The sequence below is a fragment of the Vollenhovia emeryi genome, unplaced genomic scaffold (assembly GCF_000949405.1).
Source record: "Vollenhovia emeryi isolate VEMERY1.0 unplaced genomic scaffold, V.emery_V1.0 DF939164.1, whole genome shotgun sequence".
In the NCBI taxonomy this organism is placed as follows: Eukaryota; Metazoa; Arthropoda; class Insecta; order Hymenoptera; family Formicidae; genus Vollenhovia; species Vollenhovia emeryi.
In genome coordinates this window covers 324,510-343,988 of record NW_011967202.1, presented here as the reverse complement: position 1 = coordinate 343,988, position 19,479 = coordinate 324,510, and the positions used below count along the sequence as shown (strand labels likewise).

The 19,479-nt window shown below is 41.2% G+C and overlaps 1 protein-coding gene across 2 annotated transcripts in view; it reads left to right on the top strand.

The window, feature by feature from the left end:
- LOC105564471 (hemicentin-1-like) overlaps positions 1-19,479 on the top strand; it is a 253,172-nt gene that overhangs the window by 157,860 nt on the left and 75,833 nt on the right. For both annotated transcript variants that reach the window (XM_012016860.1, XM_012016861.1), the window contains one exon: positions 8,436-8,559. In XM_012016860.1, coding sequence (XP_011872250.1) covers positions 8,436-8,559 — 124 coding nt within the window. The remainder of the gene's footprint in view (positions 1-8,435; positions 8,560-19,479) is intronic.

The window sequence follows — 19,479 nt, the reverse complement described above, 5'->3', positions numbered from 1 at the left end:
TTAATGATCTCATATCGTTCGTTTGGCCGATATCGCTAAGTTAGTAAGATATTAGTCAAGAAATGATTACAAAGTCAATGGAAGTTGCATTGTTAATTGTTAAACACAAGTAAAAGTATCAAGAGATGTGTGTTGAACGAGATATCAGATTGAACCTCTTCAACCAAAGAGTGCAATTATTTTTTTACTAATATCTTACTAACATAGCGATATTGGCCAAACGAACGATATGAGACCATTAACGATTGTGTGAACAGATTTCTTGAAAAGGGTCCAAATCTGGGATCGAAACTTTGGCCAGTGTAGGTCATTTAAAAACTACATATCATTGGTTTAAAACTACTGGCGATATTAAATCAATTTGTGAGTGAAAAAAGAACGTTAAAAATATCAATTTTTAATAATAGAACCGTTTTTTTCTTGACACTCGGTGTTCTTATATACATATAGAATACGCGACAGCGGATAATACCTTTTCCTAAGGTATTATCTTATCGCGTCACTTATGCTGCCAGCGAATATAAATTGACCTTAAAACGTTTCCCGCGCCTACAAGCATGCACTCGGCTCCTATGTAAATTAACCCGCTCGAGGATAAACGTGCCACACATCTGTTAAATGCGTTATCAGGTAGACAAAGGCCCTCTTGCAGCTGCGCCATAAAAAATTTATGAAAGATCTAAAAAAATCGAGCGTTTGAAAGTCAGATCTTTTCCCATCTTCTTTATTTGCCAACTCCTCTGATGAACATTTAATGCGTCACAATTTTTCATCTCCCAGAATGAAATATCCATGGCAATTAGTCCGTAAATTAAAATTTCATCGAGCCCCTCCGGAAACCGGTCTGAAGAACATTTCTTAATTTCCAAGATTATTTAAAGTATTGAAGAAAGGAGATAGCTGAGAAACTTAACATGGAAGTCGTTAACTTTAAACGAATGTAAGCCGGAGGAGGCACACGATCTAACATTGAAGCAGCTGCAAACGACTTGTGTAATCGCGTTTGTGGATTACATCGTGCGGGAGAAAAAGAAGCGCTAAAGTAAATTTCGGCATACATTTCGTTACATGAAAGCCTCCACCGAGCAAGTTACGTAGCATTTACGTAAACGTTGGTACTCTTTTCATCTTTTTTATCCGCACGGTTGAAACATCACTGGACCATAAGACCGTCTTTGCGCTCGCTCGAGCTGTACTACTGGATTAAGGAGTAGTATACAGCGGCGTGGACGGCACGCAGAACGTGACGATCCCTCAACCATTTTATTTTTACGGGATGTTGAGTACGAACGCGCCGCGTCATGAGAAAAAACGCGGAACGTTCTATATACATAATCCATCTCAGACTCTTTAATTCCAGTCGAGATATTTTAAACATACTGTTTTCATTTAGCCGTACAGAAAATTAGAAATTATTAACGTTCTCATCCACTAATACTCGCGTCGCGTAGAAACTTATTCAAGTTCCTTTTCGAGATCTGCTGCGAACAAGCAGAAAATAAGTGTAAACAATGTCGGAAGAAATGGCAAAAAAAGTGACAATCCGAGCGCAGATTTCTAAAATTATTAAGTATTTATTGAAGGAAGTGTGCAAATATATTTATAATGCCGCAAATTCAATGGGATTACGAATTTTCAAATTCGTTCGATTGGATTCTAAATCGGATTATAAAAATGTTGGGCTCAATAAAACTTCCGGTAAAACTTTTAAATAATCTTTTTTAAAAGTAATTAAAAAATTTCAATTTTGTTTAGTGTTCTTTGAAACGAATGTTGGAACGAAGTTTATCAATAATACATGTGAGCATTTCGATGTTGTCTCGATAGACAAACGTGAAACCGTGCGAAACGGCATTCGATTTCGAAATCATTTCGTGAAATCATCTCGCACAATCGTTATGTCGAAATAATTGATCTGTAATCGGTGCATGGAAACAGTTGAAATGATTATTACGAGGGGAAAACCGCTGACCAAAGTTTTGTAAACTACTGCCCACTTATCCCCAGTGGGCATTACTTTATCTTATTATCTTATTTTATCTTTATAATATCCCAGTAAGACCTAATGCCCAAACTAATACCCAAAAAATGCCTAGTAATGCCCAGTAATGCCGCAAATCTGTACACCACAATGTCCTCGGCGGTTTCCCCCTCGGATTATTACAACGAAACAGCAATGATCCCGAAAAAGCGGATATTTCGTGTCTCCTTAAATATAAAAATACATGAAAACGTCGGTCGATGACAAACTACTTAGATTTGGATTCAATTTCGGGCAGGGCAGATTTTCTCTGTAATAATTTTCGGCAGACGGGCTCCTCGAGCACTAATTTGTCGTAGTTTCGCGCATTATTTAGTCGACGGATTTTATCACCGCGAGTTATTAGACTCACAGTTTTATCACAAGCCGCGCCGCTCGCCCAGCGGAAATATGCCGCGCGATATCTCGCCCGACGAGAAATATGCGTCACGAAACGAAAGTTCCATTTACGCGCGCGCAGCACGCGGTGAATTATTATTTTTCGACCAGCCGGAAATTTCTCATTGTCGGCGTTTCACAGCCGCTTTCGGAATGTCGTCAGTCTCGTTATTCGACTTGACAACGAAAAATGTAAAATTCAATATTCCTTGCAATTTTTGTGACATTTTTTTCGGTCCGCGTTTGTATTTGTAAAAAAAATCCTGTCCTCTCTTTCGTGCATCACAAAAGTAATCGATATATCGCGCGCGCGTATGTATATATTTATAAAAATGAGACCAAAGTGCTGTATCGAAAAATATAGTCATTATGACGTTTTCAGTTCAGCTCGACAAAATACAAGATCGTCACATACTGGATCACATTTTTCCATTAATAATTGCGTTCATTTGATTTCTAATACACTTCACATAACTCGATAAATTCGATGAATTCCAGTAGCGTGCTCCTCATTTATTCGCGAGGAGCGCAAGGCCTTTGTCCCGGCCGCGCAATTTTACGCGACAACGATGATAATCACGAGGAATTAATCGGCCGCATAAATAATTTCAATACTGCGTTATTATATGTGGAATTCGATCATGAGCCGTCGCGCAAAGAGCGGGAGGAATTTATCAGAAATACAATTATCGTAACAGTGCACCGTGTCGCGTCACGCGAGCGAGGCCGAAAAATTGTCCGAGACGAGTGCAATAAAAATAATATAACGGGGCACGGCGAGATATGGTATAAGAATAAAGTAATGGCCGCTCGTGCACGTTTATAGAAACAAATTAAAAACCTCATCTCTCCTGGAAACTCGACGCTTTTGGATGTATCAAAAATCGCTCACAACGAAATATCCGTTGCTGCGTTTTACAATTAAAAGCTCATTCCCCGCGGAGCTTATTTGACGAGAAAGCACGTCGAGTGAAAGCGGCCGTCGCGCAATTTGCGCGCAGTAAAATTTATTACGCGGGCTTTCTGTTAAAAGTTTCCAGCAGGCATCTATCTAATTGCGAATACTTGAACGGCATTGTGGAAACGAGTAATGTTAAGTGATAGCAGCTTGAATCAAATGACATTTACATGAAAGAAACTGGACTTTCTTTTTCATTTTTTTCTTTCCTTCGGACTCACAGAAATTTCGAGAATGCTCGTTCGACGGACTTGTTCCGTCACACGCATGAATGCGCTTATTCGTGCCAAGTCTGTAAGAAAACTTTATTTCATCCCGCGACAATTTTATACCAATAATTCGATTGTCAGGCAGTAAATAAGAGCAATAGCAGCGAGAGAATCGGAGTTTCTCGTTGCAATCTCGTTGCGTCTTACAAGTTCCATTCAGTCCGTGGCGACTTCTCCATTGGCACACCGGCTGCTAAATTTCGTCGGGTCCACCACGATGGCACTAAGCCGCATTTACGTACATTCAACGTTTGCGGCTGCTTGTGACAGCAATAACCTGAAAGGCTTTCGATGCCAGCAGCCATCTATCTCGTCGCGAGTCTGATCCGATCCAAGGAGTATTACCGCTATTGCGTCGGCGAGCGGGACCCGTTGATGCGCACATGTGCTTTCCTACGTCGGGCTCGTCCGCTTTTAACGCGGCTGATGGAGACGAAGAAGAAGAAAGAGTGAAGAACCGACACGGATTTATCTCGTCTCTTGGAAGCTTCCATGTGAGTAAAACGAGCGAGAAACGTTCGTTTTACGAGTGAAACGAGCATTCCTTTATATTACGACAGGGAATATGAGAATATAATCGCCTCGGTAATATCAATTTCATCGCGAGGGAGAAACGTGATACAGATATCGTCTTAAAGATTCCGACGACACGAGAGATCGCTCGTACTCGCGTCGTATTGAATTTATTTATTTTATCTTATTTATTTATTGCTACGCAGAGAAAAGGTTCCTCTGGCATTTCTAAATTGATTAAATCCAAAGAAATCGTTTTCTCTGTGTACGTAAGAGGTACAGAGCATAGAGAAATCTGATATTACAGTAGCGCAATGGGTGAGGCACCGACAAAGTAGTTGCTTCAACGCCTACCTGATAAGAAAATTAGAAACAACGCAAATTGTCACAACGCAAGACTACAAAATGAAAACGAAAAGTAATACGTATATAAATACAATGAACCAACTAAGCAGCTGCGAGAATAAATACAATAAGATTCAGAAAATTCTATAAGCAGAAGCATATAAGTAATTCTGTCGTAATTGAGGCTCTAAATTTTACAAAATGCTTTCTTCCGATAGTGGATTGTAATTTTATTTAGGTATACAGAGGGGCGGTCTACGGTGGAATTTCATTCGCTTTTTAAGCCGGCTAACTAACGGATGACTCCATGACGGTGAAACATCGTTAACCGCGTGATACCGCACAAATGTATTTAACATGTGCGAGGTAAAGCCTTGCGGAAACCTTTCTTGCTCGACGGAGAGAGGGGGCGAATATACCGGGTAACTGAAGACACAGGCGAGCTTCCGAGCGAGCGGATCCCCGCGCTGTGGTTTTGTCGGTACACAAACGTCGGTGTGTGTATGTACATGGAAAGATGGAAGGGCTCTCTCCGTCTCTATGGCCCTTCTCCTCTCACCCGTGTCTCCATCACGGAGGTAAGAAGAAGTTAATCCCCGGCTCTTTCACGGGGATCATAACAGTGGCGTTGCACAAAGGGATGGAATGCGCTACGCAAATTGCGTCTTACCTGCATAACGAACAATTACGTTCTGCGAATGGGCGGGATATTCTGTCAAAATTCTAGTTTATTCAGGCATAAAGGATATCGATTTTCATGGAATTAATGTGAATCAGTCGGGGAAATTCAGGCGTATTTGCGCGAGTTCGCACAAACACGGGTTTTATTAATTTTCCTGGCGCGCATAAAATAAAAAGATTCACTCGGAGACAAAATAATATGGGAGCGTGCGGATTATTAATTAAGAAATGAACAACATTCGATGTGTTTTATTTGAAAACTCGTCGGAAATACCTGTGGACCGATTTGATATTTAAAAAAATGTAACTTTATTCCTCTGCCTCGGCCGTCAGCTGATTTTTCAAATCGTTTTTATCTACTACACATCTCGCGATTCTACTATCGCCGGCAGTTGTTGGCCGACTCTCGCAACTCGCCCCTAATTAAACGCATAATCTTATACAGGATGCGTGGGATGCGCAGCAGCAGTAATCCGGCCATGCGAACCGGAATTTCGAAAATTCCGTACTGTCGGCTAAGACATTGTCGGAATTTTCGCCGGTAAACTCCGGTCGAAGTTTTTTTGAATTCCGGCAACGTGGCCGGCACACAACCGAGACCAGCCAGCCGAGCACACCCACCCCGGTCGGGGATTTGATTTTAATTTTTCTTAGTGCTCGCGCCCCGAGTCTTGCTTCGCGTTTTTTTCTCTCTTTCTTTTTTTTTTCCTTATCCTCGCGTTAGTTCTTGCGCTACTGTTTTCGAGGAGCACGCGCGGGAAACAGAGAGTGCGACATCAACGTAAAAGTAGGTAAAAAGGCGAAGGAGGAGACGAGAAAAGAACGCGGGAAAATGGAAAATACCAAGGGGGTTGGAATTTGACGTTGCGCGGCGGCGCGACGGGGGTAGGTGGGTGGATGCACGCACGCCCGCGTACATGCACGCGCGAAACCACACACATGGTTCGTATCCGCGCGTATTTCCCGTCCCGCGAATCTGCATGAATAACGGTACCGAAATTTTGGGCCGTCATAAATTCCGTGAAGGAGCGCGTCCTCGAAACCGCGTTCCTCGGGACGCAGCGCGACACTTGTCTCGTTTTTCGTTCAGGCCGGTCGTTTGCGTTTCCGCCGATAGGATATTTGAAATTGAGATGCGTTTCAAAGAACGGTGAGATACGCCACCGTCATTCCTTTCTCGCGATGAGATAGCAATTAGACACGGCGCAACACTCATCTCGCTCGGTGTGTCGAAGGATTTTGTAAGCGGGTCGGTAGTTTCGTATACAAAACGTGTATTTTGTTCTTGTTGAAGTTTTAATAAAAGTTGAAGAATAGAAATAGTATGCAGGAACATTTTCCATACTACGCGCGGTAGTCGCGGAAAACTTTGCGGTATTAAAAACTTATAAATAAATAATTTCCGCCGCGGGGCATATTGTTCGTATTCGCGTTTGTTAATTTTGCATCGGTTTTGCAATTCGGGGTACCTTTAAATTAATACACAGCAGTAGGCAGTTGTCTGATTTAAATATATAATTTAATGCATTCTAATTTACAGAATTGCATGCAGTATAATTTCGAAAGATTAATGTATACGTTGCGTAAGATTAATTACGAAATTTCTTTCGCATAACGGCACGATACCAGCAATAATGTATCGAGGAAAACGAGGCGCTTTAATAATGACATCATTAATAAATAATTCACGCAGCTTGTAGAAAAAAATTTGATTTAACATTGTGACGTGTAGATTGAGAAATAAAATGGGTTGAAAGGACGCGTTTCTTTTCCTACGCGATGAGAGTGAAAATTTCATCGGAGAAGCGGGACCGATGGAGCGTCATTAATGCGATGACGTAGTCGATTTTTCTCGATGGAGAAAAATCGGGTATTCGCGACCTGGGCTCTCTCTTTCTCTCTCCCTTTCCTCGGGAGCAAAATCCGGGGCGAAATAAGAAAGCATTACGCGAACTCCCTCGCGGCAACGATTCGATTGTCATGGAAATTTTACGGGACGGAATTAATGCCTGGAACAGTCGCGTTTAGTCACCGAAATTCAGCGCGGTTTCGCAATTTGCATTAAATCAATTCTGTCGCGGCGAGAAATCGCCGTGTCGCGCTCCTGTCGCCGCGAATCGCGCTTATTTCCCTGCGTCTTCCGACGATACCGTAATCGACGCGACGGTTCTGCTATCGATTTCGCGAAGCTCTTGAAAAAGGGCGTTCCCGGAGAAGCCACGTGTACGAACGATAAAAGGATCGTCGTAAAATTTGAGGGAATCGAGCTGTGAAAAAAGGGGGGGGAGGGAATGAAAGGCCGCGGATGATGTACGCGATGACCCCGCATGTAACGTGTAAGTGAAAGAGCTTTGAAAATAATAATGCTAAAGCGGCATTATATCCCGTAATTTTTCGACTGCGGGCTCTCGCGAGCGCGACCGCGCGCGGCGAGGGCAAATACGGTCGCATTTCTGGAAACGAAAACGCACGTATTTATTTTAACATTTCACGCGTCCATTGTTCGCATTTGAAAAATGTACGGTCTCGCTGTTGCGATAAAACGTACGCTTTGCTGGGCTGTTCGGCGCCGTGTTTAAAGTCTCGTAAACAACGCGAGCTGCTAGTTATGTGAGACGATAAAACAAAAAATGCGGCGCGACCGCAATTTTCCCGTCGCACAGAAAGAGTGGGAAAAAAAATTGAAACACGACACAGGAGTGTTATGAAATCGTTTATCCTCCGTACTTCTTGCATTACGATTCGTCCCGATTGTAATCTCCATAATGAGATGTTACAAGCGGGAGCCGACGATTAGAATGCGAGGCAGGAATAAATCAACGTGATAGACCAGTGGAGGTTTCAATGACATGAAAAATTCAGCATTATAAATTTTCAATTCAGTTATCTGTATTTATTCCGATTTGGCGCGTTAAATGCGATTGAATTGGCCGATGGAATCGAAATTATTTATCAAATTTTTCTAATCTAATATTTTAAATCCGTTTTGCGCCAATTATTAATACGGATAGAATTATAACATATATTGTGCTATAATTTTCTATTTTCTCACATTAACATAGATGTGTGAGAATTTATGTCTCAATATTAACGATTAATTAATCGCGAGAAATGATTGCGCAAAGAATTATTGAAAATTTCGATTGTGTCGGTGCGCTTAAAAGGCGCGAAGCGAGGTTCGAAGGAACTTCTGATAAATCAGTATCCCGAGCGAGCAACGAAGACGAATGACTGCTATTCGCAATTGCAGGACGGCGTGAGTCTGCAATTCACGCCGACAGTGGAGGACGAGGGGAAGTTCCTGGTGTGTCGTGCCGAGAATCCGAAGCTGCCGGAAGCCGGTATCGAGGACCGATGGAAGCTGAGAGTGCACTGTAAGTACCAGGTCGAATGATGGCCGATAATATGATGGTGACTCGCATATTTGCGAAACGTGGCTGCGTCACGATACGAATAATGTTCTCGCTGCAACTGGATATACACTGAGAAAAAATTTCCATCGGATAAACCGATTAAATAGTGTTTCCGATGGTGAATTTTTCCGATTACGTTTTCCGATTAAATTATGGATACATCCGATATGAAATTTACCCGATGAAATACAGTTACCGATGAAATTTGATCGAGAAACCGATCGTATTTGTCATCGGATACACAATTTAATCGGATATCTCCGTTTGTTATTATATGTAACTGAATTATCCGATTATATTTAATCGGACATTTTTCTCAATATAGAGGAAAATCCCCTATTATGAATTCATATTACAGCTTTGTCGCTGCGTACCACGTCGGCGAATGATATGTTACATTTTATTTGAATTCGAGATAATGGATCTGTGAGAACTGTACCAAATATTTAAGGTACAGATAAGTCACAAATAGTATTTAATAACGCCAGAAGTTAAAAGCCAATGATATCCAATTTTAACGATCTATACTGGCAAATGTTTTTATTTTAAAAACAAACCACGTTACAACGTTTCGGTCCCGGATTTGGACCCTTATCAAGTAATCTGAAATCATGTATAACTTGCACGAACATTGCTTAATAAATTGATTACAATGAAATAAACCATAAAAATCATGACCAAATCTGGGACCGAAACGTTGTAACGTGTTTTTTAATTCTATAAATGGTCTAACCATGAATTTATTGCCCTTATAGTGAAATCTCTTTAGTGGAAAATAGATTGTTAGATCGTGTAAGCGTTGCGAAAAAAGATTTGCGATTGAATTCGGACGTTCAAAACCTACTTTCTCATAACAGAGGACTGTCTACATGTATTGCAGTCAAATTTACGCGAAACCGTATAAAAAAAATATTACCATAAAAAATTATTGGTTTGTTTCAAGGGCAACGAACGTGAATCAATCGCGCGTTGTATTGCAGCGAGCTCGTGAAAAGCGATATCCCCCTTTCACTTGGCTTTTAAGTTAATTGAAAATTTGGAAATTGTCGCGAGGCTAAGTTTCCGGCGTTAAAAGAAATGCTGGTGATTGCGGAACGTCTTGTGTAATCCGATAATTGAAGATTGAAACTGAGTTCTACGCGAGCTACCAAGCACTTTCTGGATGCTTGGCGAGCAATTTTTTTTTTTTTTTTTCGAAATACCTGCCAGCGGCGTAATGATTCTTTTGCCAACTATCACGCCGAAGGGAGGGGCGGAACGAATCCGATTATATCGATAAATTCCTGAAAGCCACCTCGAGATCTCCTTCAGGACAAAGGCTCGGGCAGGCGATCGGAATTTCATTCAAGCGAATTCGAATAACAGGCGCCTTCTGCGATCGCTTTCAGACAAGAACGATCTTCGTAAGTCTCTTGGTCATCCTTAAAGCGGAATAGTGCTCATGTAACGCATTTATATATATATATATCTCTCTTTTCCTCTTTTTGAAGCGAGAAAATTATCGGTATCGGTTTAGGAGAGATCAAGTAACACTATTTTATAAAAATATGTATGGTATTCAAATTAATATATCTTGAATCTTGCGTATTATTTCATTGCGGCCTTGACTATTGTGCATCGTTTACCGAGTAACGTACATATATTGTTTTTAGAGATATACTTAAATTAATTTTGCAGACCAACTTAAGTGATTAAAATTATTTATATTGAAAATACTGTTATTAGTTACGAATCATATTACTGTTACCCAAAATCATTATTATTAATTACTTAAAATTATCATTATTAATTCATATTAACTTAATCATCAATTGCAGTAGATTATTTGTTGCTGCTTTAGCTGCAATGCACACTGCCAACATACATATTTATCCGTCGTATACCGATCGTATTATAAAATAGCTGTGCAAAGAGATACGCGTCCCGAAATTGGCTGAATTAACTCGCTAGGGGAGAACGCCGTCATTTGCGATACCGAATCACGGTAATAACCGAGCGAAAAATTAAGTCCGTGTAATTAGCCAACAAATTTAAATATCCGTGGGACGGAGGATACGATAACAGGTTCATTATCCATTAAAAAGTTAGTTGAGCAAAGCGCAGGGCTATCAGATAACATCGGACCAAGCTGTAAACGTTATTAAACGTTAATAAACGTTAAGCGGTATTACAGAACAACATGGTGTAATGAACAGTTCGCGATCGCGTGGTAAAGCGTTATAGTACGCCATAAATAATTACCTGATTATTCTTCTCTTTTGTTTTCGAAGCTTGTGTGCGGGAAATTGAGATGAAAATAAAATTTCTAAATAGCAGGCAATTTTCTCTCGCTTCAAAATTTTTCCTACATAAAATATTTATTCAAAATATTAAATATAAGCATATTAAAATGACTTGCTCGTTGAGCCTTTGCTAACAACTCGAGTTGGCGAATTGCCAATCGTTTAATGGCCCGGTTCTTTTCTCAGTTTTATCGATTCGACAAAATTACAGTCAATATCGCAAAATGTGGGAAAACAAATTATTGTCCTCGAAGCGTTTAATCATCGGCTCACGGTTTTCTAATTTACACGTGCAAGAGGAAATTACACGAAAGCGCTTAAAAATCGAATGTTTCGAATAGGGGAGGCATTTGCTGTCTATTCTGCATGTAACAGCCTCCTTTCTGTTACCGAGTGCAAATTGGAGCAACTGGGGCTAAACTTTGCACAGTGTGATTGCTTGCGTTGACCACACGGCGTGGAGGTAAATAGCCGGAAATAACCGTAGTTGATATTTTCGCCGCTATAAGATCGCTGATACACGGACGATATCGCACGGCGATACCGATAACAGGTATCAAAAATTGTGCTAACCCCATTTTTACGCGAAACTGCTAAAAACTACTCCATTGCGGCGGATAAAATCAATTTCTGAGATTCGGAACCGATTATAAAAATCATATTCGTACACTGAGAAAAATGTTGATCGAATAAACCTATTAAATAGTGTTTCCGATGGTTAATTTTTCCGATCACGTTGTCCGATTAAATTATGGATACATCCGATGAAATTTATCCGATGAAAATGCAGTTACCGATGAAATTTAATTGAAAAACCGATCGTATTTTTCATCGGACGTACAATTTAATTGAATATATCCATTAGTTATTATGTAATTGGATTATCCAATTATATTTAATCGGACATTTTTCTCAGTGTAATTATCGAATTTTTGTTTCAAGTACAAAATCATTTCAACTAGAGACGCGATATGAAAAGCTGTCAGCAGATTAACAGCAGGAAATTCTGTAATTGTAATTTTAATGCTTCCTCGTGAGTTTCCATCGTTATATAATCTTTTACATTCAGAAGTAAGTTTTCTCAGGAGGTGTTCAGCCAGCATGTTCATGCTCAATCTCATTTTAATCGCGCGATTTCGATCGAAAATGTCGAATTAATCAATCCGCCCAGAGAGTTTATCGAGCAATATCGGCAATTACGTTCCCCGAAAGTTAACGTATATTAGCGGGATCGTTTCCGCTCCGCTGATCGTACAGAGAACGTCGTCGGCGGGGCCTGCTCAAGGGCCCGAAACGATCCTTTGAGCCATGGCGTAACAATTTGGATTGGTTCTACCGGTCTGAAGTGTCCTTGCGCGAACGTAAAGGGACGTTAATTCGATTCCGATAGCTTGCGCGATGCATGGATGCGTCAGCGAGAGGTCATACGCGAAAGTAACACGCTTACTTAAGCGGCCGGATTCGAAAGTAAAAGGATAAAATAGAAAAGCCCTTCGCGCCATGTAAAGCCTTTCGACGTGGCGCTCTTGCGTGACAAGATCCTTTTCGTTCATACTTTCAGATACGGATTTAGGGTTTAGCCCACGTCGCGAAACTGCCCTGAAGTCGTAGAAAGTGATTTGTTTTACCCTACAACGTAAATATTAAAACTTCATTGTTTTCTTGACCATATCTGGCAGTTTTAATAATACAGAAAATTTGTTGCGAAAAATATTACGCTACACTCTAGGCGAGCGTCTATTTAAGGCAATAACAGTATAAAGATGTTATCTTCGCGTCTATTTTTCGACTTTAAACTGTGCTCCGATTCGGGTTGTCGGCAGCATACAGGAAAAAAAATGTTCTGTATTATTAAAAATGCCAGATATGGTCAAGAAAGCACTGAAGTTGTTAATTACTGCTGGTGAGTTGAAGAATATTCTTATTGGTAAATATTTTACATTTCGGAATTTTACGTGCAATAAATTTAGTTCAGTTTCGTAATTGGCGAACTCAATTTTACTATAAGAAACCGCCCTTATGGAAGAGAAAACATTCTATTAAGGATATTAAGGAAATTAATTACAATAATTATATCGAGCCACGGTAGCATTAATTCTCTCTCGTTCTGAATTCGCCTCGTAATTGCCTTTCGTTCTCGCTATCAATTTTTAACACGGAATTATGGCGAGAATTACTTGATTTTGCTCGTAATCACACGATTCCATCTTTAAACGCAAGATCACGTTCGCCGCAGGCGAACAGATCGTGCGAAATGATGAAAGCGAATTACGAATTACTCGCCGCGCGCATACAATTCTCCACGGTTCCGTGTGATGCAATATCGCTTTGGCCGCTTCTCCTCCGCCTCGAAATTACATAGCTGTCCAATCCGTTGTGCGTAAACGCGCGATTCGGAAACGTCTGCTCACGCTCGCGCCGCGGAGATACGAGAGCTATCGTTATCCGTTTATTTACGGCTGCCCGTGCGATCGACCGCTCCGCCGCACCGTGCATCCGGCATTATCCTCGCATCCGGCGTTATATGCGGGCATTTGGCATTAGCCCGACGGTTAATCGCCACCGGTGCAGCCGCGAGGAATTCTCGAGGGCCCGGCTAACCGTGCGAGTCAACCCGTTGATCTCTGAGAGAATTTCCCTTTCAAATCGAGCATAATCGAACGGTATCGACCGAGAATCGATCGTTGGCGGGACTGTAAGGAATCGTGTACTCGTTTTACAGTCGAAAAGTACAGGCTTGAAAGGTCTCGAGAGACCGCGAGAGCCGAGAAGGCTCGACTTTTTATCTCGTACCTTGTCAATTTTATTCCGAAGACTTTTGAAAAGTACTGGCCCTTTATTCTATACCTTATCAATTTTGTTCCGCTAATGCGGATTTCCTGCGTGGGGACCGTTTTGCTCTTTTTCTCGTGTGTCGCGTCGGTTTATCGGGGCGACTGTTTTGCGAAACCAGAATAGTTTTGTTCGCGGTGACGTTTCCATAGCCACAAGGAATATTATCGATGCAACTGTCCGACGCAACCGCGTCATTTCCCTTTTGTTTATCTCAGAAACTGACATTTGCCGGCAAGCTACACGTGACAGCTGCCGTCGGAGAAATCAGCTCTCGTTACACGCCAGTTTACAACGTTAGCGTGTTACTTCTGCGTGTACTCGCTGTATCTGCAACGTAGAAACACCAGAAACGACACTCGTGACGGGAGAACGCGGCGGAATTCTTGATTTTAGAAAAAGGAAAACTTTGCGTCGGTAGAAATTTAAGAAAATTATCGAGCCGAACGATGCAAAGAATTTCAAGTGTCGCAGTCTCCAAGTGCATGTGATCGAACCGTCGTATTGTAACGACACGCCGATTTTATTTTCACATCATCATCCAAGTCCTTGACATCTTGGCAGATGTGTGGCGACTATGCTTGTCCCTCCATGTCTCTGATAACGTCCCTAATAGTGGTGCGCCATTCGTCTCGGTTGACGGGTTCACATTATTTTCACATAACAAACCGTAATATTTGTCGTTCGGTACTTCGGCGCACTTGCTACACTGCCGGACATTAATTGATGGCAACATCCTGCGGTAAGAGTTGAACGATGTACACGTAACTTGATTATTGTAGTTTGTTCGACAACAAATCTCCGACGATGCGATAAACTTTTCCGACCGCGACTTCGCCTATATCATACGACATACTTCTGCGGGAGAACAATGCAGCGCGCCGCGCGGATTTTTCTATTTGTCCCGCTCGTAAAATGAGTTTATCTCCGGGAGGATACGAACGCGAAATAAAATTCGTTCTCGTTAGTCGGCTCCTCCTCGCGCTTTCGTTATGACTTCGCGTTGGCGGCGCATAAAATGTCGCTGCGAAATGAAATTTGATTCGACCTCTCGGCTCTGACGTTTATCAAATTTCGCCGAGCCCCATGATTTTAACCCGACAAGTGGTTTCGAGGGTGTGTAAATAAACAATACGTCTTGAGTCTGTGTTTTAAAAACCGTCCTGTGTGCTAGAAGTTTAATTATTCTCAAGTGTACGGTGCGTGCCTTGCTTTGCTACATTAAATGTTAACGTTGAATAGATTAAAATTTAATCTCGCGCACAAAGAGAGGGGAAGAAAGAGAGAGCGAAATATACATATAATTTTTAAATGAGATAATAATTGAGTCGAGAATACGCTAGACGTCGGTATTTTGTGCGAATTCAATTTCTCTGGAGGATGCAATTGCGACGAAATCGAGATTTGCATGATATTGTTTGTCGTACGCAGTTTGCCGCATACTGTAACGATATGATGAAAACGTGTGAGATCTGGATAATAACTTTGGACAGCTTCCAAATGGCAATCGCTCGTATATCGCCGTACTAAACAACGCTCGGTAATGAATAGCAATTATAATTGGGCTATAAATGTCCCGTGAAATGGTACCATTGAACGTATATTTGCGAAAAGTGCAATGTTACGCGTATTGTACTTTTGGCCTTACAATAGCTGTCCCGAATATGTGTGAAGACATCTGATTACACGTCGAAGTGATTTAATTAAATGGCTCGCGTAAATAGCGAAGCAAATATTTTCCATGCCTTGCTGTAAAGCGCAGGGCGCGATTAGATGAAAAAGATAAATAAAATCCGACCGAAAAGCGCGAGGGATCACGCGGGGAGCGAGCGTGTTGGATAGGTCATCCAGGTAAAATATAATTTTTCGAGGGACACGTGTATGTCACGACCTGACGACCAGCATCGATCGTCGCTTTCGGGAAAAAAAAATTCGTCATCGTGTAAACCGCAACGTTTAATTTGTAAGATCAAAAAGCATGCGTAACAGGCCGCAATTACAATAAAAGCGTAGTTCGCGGCATAAAAACTCAATAATTTAAAACGTTTGCGAAAAACAGTGGTTGAACAAACGCCTATCGTTCTTGATCAACGATATAAAATTACGACAAGGTAAAATCCATTATCTTGTCACAAAGAGTGTGCGGCCAAATTTTTATAAATGCATTTCAACTAGAGCTGTCGATATTCGTTTAACAAACGATCGAAAAACTGATCGATTCTCTAAAACGACTTTCGAATTATTCATATAATTGAAGTGGCAATCGCATTTTCGGTTATTTCGATTCGTCGACATTTTCAATTCGGCTGAAGTTGTTTTTTGATCATACTCTGCCTTTGATCATAGTCTGTGGACATTGGCGTCGTTTCGATAGTCTTTGTTTCGAGAATGCAAAAAAATAAGGGTAAATAAATACAGTGTTTTCAGAATTTTCAAGTTATATTTGAAAATCCGCAAAATGCATAACTTTCGAAAAGATAGTTAACGATTCTTTAATATCGGACGCGAAAAAATATGTAAAGAGCGTTGTATTATTTAGGAAAGCACCTTTACCGGACTATTTAACAATAAGCGTGAACGGTCGATATTCAAAAATATTCTTGTCGTACCTCCGGATTTAACAAGATTCTTTCGCGTTTCTGAAAATCAACGACTGGCATCGATTCCTTTATTTTTTTTTAACGTTGCAAGCGAATCGACATCCCATATCTGCGATCAGTATCCCTGCTTGTATACTAGAATGTGACGTGCAAAGAGTTTGATAGCACCGATACGAATTTTTCAAGTGCAGCATGACTAATGTTATCGATACCCGGAGTTTCTGAACATCGGCATTCGTATCCCGCGTAACCGCAGGCGAACTCGGGTCGTTCATCGGGAAAATGGGCGGCCATTATTGTAATAAAGCATCCCATAACTGCGCAGTCTATCCTACCTAATGGTACAACGACGAATCTATCAACGTCAGGCTCGAGTCGGCGGCAGTGGTAACGGCGCGTACTTCGTCAGACGCAGTCTCGCGCTCACTCATTCGAATTCGCGTTGTAATGCCGTAATGCGCATAATAGAGCGACCCAAAACCCAAATTAATTGAAAGTGAGGCTTTCGTCGCCCGAAATCCATTTGGAACACATCTATCCGCAGCGTGTCCGAGAAGTGATAAGAATAAACGCGACGTTATCCCTTGAAAGAAACTCTCAACTAATTCTAATTTCGTGTCGTCAGATGAAGTCTGTGTGTGCGAGTTCAGTATCAGAGGAAAGTCCTCTATTAAGAGACAAGCTTCTAATACGAGATAGCAGGTTTTCAACATCAAAATTTAACAATTTGAGTAGCTTTTTGTCGCCAGTGGTAATCAACCAAGGAGATTTTTTTTTTAATTGACCAAACTTTTTCTATATTGCGGCTTGAGCACTTATAATTTTTTCAGACTTGAAAAGGACCCGTTAAAGGGGTCGAAACGTCGTGACTAAAATAAACATCAATTTTGCCAGTTTGGTCGATTTTTCAACAAATTCCCTTTGATCAAAATTTAATTGCAAAACTTTATTCACACCGATTACACGATCTAACAATGGATTTTCCACTAAACCGAGTTCACTCCAGGGGCAATGCGTTCACGATGAAACCAACAGACGATGCCTATTAATTTAACAAAAACCCTGCTGTCTCATATCAGGAGCTTATCTTATAACAGGGGATTCTCCTCTACATTTATTCTTGCAAACTAAAGAAAATGGAAATCAACAATCTCATTTTATTGTGGTAGAAAGAACGTGGGCATTTCTGAAAAGATATCAGAGTCATTGATGCCCTATGCTCCGATTGATCCGTTAAATATCTCTCGCGGATAAGATCCCTCGCGAGGGATCATCGGGCTGAAGCGAAAGAAGGGCTGAAAGGGACGAACGGCTTTACCCACCTGTGGCTAGCCACAAACCGTCCACGGGTTTAACGTTGAGCTTTTTGTACGTCCCTGTCTCTAATCGAAGAATTTAATAACTCGTGTCGCGCGCGGGAATTTCGAGCGTGGCGATTCCACGGCCGAGATACGTTGTCCGTTGCCCGTCGTGAAAGCTGGACTGGCGGAAATTCAGAGCAACCCTCATTACTCCCGGAAGAAGCTAGCGTGATTGTTTCGAGTAATGATTTACTCGAATCTCAGTTAGTTGGCGACGACGCGTGAAAATAAATCTACTGTGATATTAATCTTATCTCTGATATACCAGCCAGCAGATTAATTCATTTACTGTAACGACGAAGGAAACTTTAATCGAGGAGTTCAAAGGTCATCGAGCTACATGACCCGAGTTTCTTATTACACGGAAAAAAAGTGTCAAATTAACGCATTCATTCTTTTGTGTACGCAATCTATAATCTTCTTGGAAGCATTTAATAATCTTATACTCCAACAATATTATAGTCTTATTTAAATAGTATAATTGTTATTTTAAGAATACATATAATTATATTTACAAGAAAATTATTTTAATCATTATAATCTTCGATTTGAAAATATGTTTTTTTTTATCCACTATTGTTTCGTTTCCATTCAAGAAAATTATTCTTAAATAACAAGCATATTTTTCTTGATTAAATTATATAAAAGTGCTTTAGTCAAGTAAGGCTTTCTTCTTTTAACGCAATGTAACCGAATTTCAAGATTTTCACGTTGAAACTAAACATATTTTCAAGAGAAGAATATTCTTTTTTTCTGTGCATCGTTTCATTAAAAAGTTTACGAAATAAATGTATGAATTCAACAATAACGTTAATTAATTTTACTACACGTTTGCAAATACGGGAAACATTTATGCCCGTGTTGGGACGTAAAAAGATTCGGTGCTGCTCGTGGCAGCGGATGTCGAATTTATTGCAATTCAGAACGTGCTTGAAAAACGAGAAATCTCTAATACCCAAGTTCCATTATGCCCACACGTGCAAATCACACGACGAAGTTGCGTGCTTAAATATACGGTAGGATACCCGGTGGTAAAAAGTTACGTTGGTCAACATTTCGTCGACAATACGCGAGTGGACCGAGCTCTCGGAATTACGATTTAAAGCGCGGAGGGTCGCCGTGGTCAGGCGAGTTTATGATGAAACGGAAGGAAGCAGGATGCAGGGTGCACTCAGTGCGCGGTGGAGAAAACGGAAGGAAGGAGGTCGACGGCATCGTCCGTGTCACGTGGTTAACGATCTGTTCGGTCGCACGAGAACGAGAATCGTCGTCCGGGGCAGAATGCGGGGGCATAGCGCGTGTTCATTTACCGGAAAGCTATTTCCCGCCCGTCCATTACCGGACGGTCCGGAGCCGTACGGTACGTTCGTGCGACCGCACGGACGAGTATCCGCAATTGCAGCCGAGCACGCGTGCTTTCTGTATAAATGAGCGTTACTTTAAGCGAGCCCGCGCGGCTTACTTGCCGTCATTACCCCCGAATGAATCATCCGAAACGAACGAGAAATCGCTCGTGTAAACACCATACATACACCTGCGAAATGACCATTGTATTAATGTCGAATCAAGTGAAGCGCGTTTTTAATTATTAGGAATTATTATATGTTCTTCGTGAAAGTCCTATATTCCTTGTGAAAGTAAAGTCAACGGTACACGATACTATTTTTCCTACTGGATTGCTTACGAGAGCCAATCAGGATGCAGAGTTTTAAGCCAATCAGTTGGAGCCACTCAGAGTTTTCGATCTGGTGACTTCAGGCTAAGTCCTGATTGGCTCTCGTAGTTCAGTAGGAAAAATACTAGCGC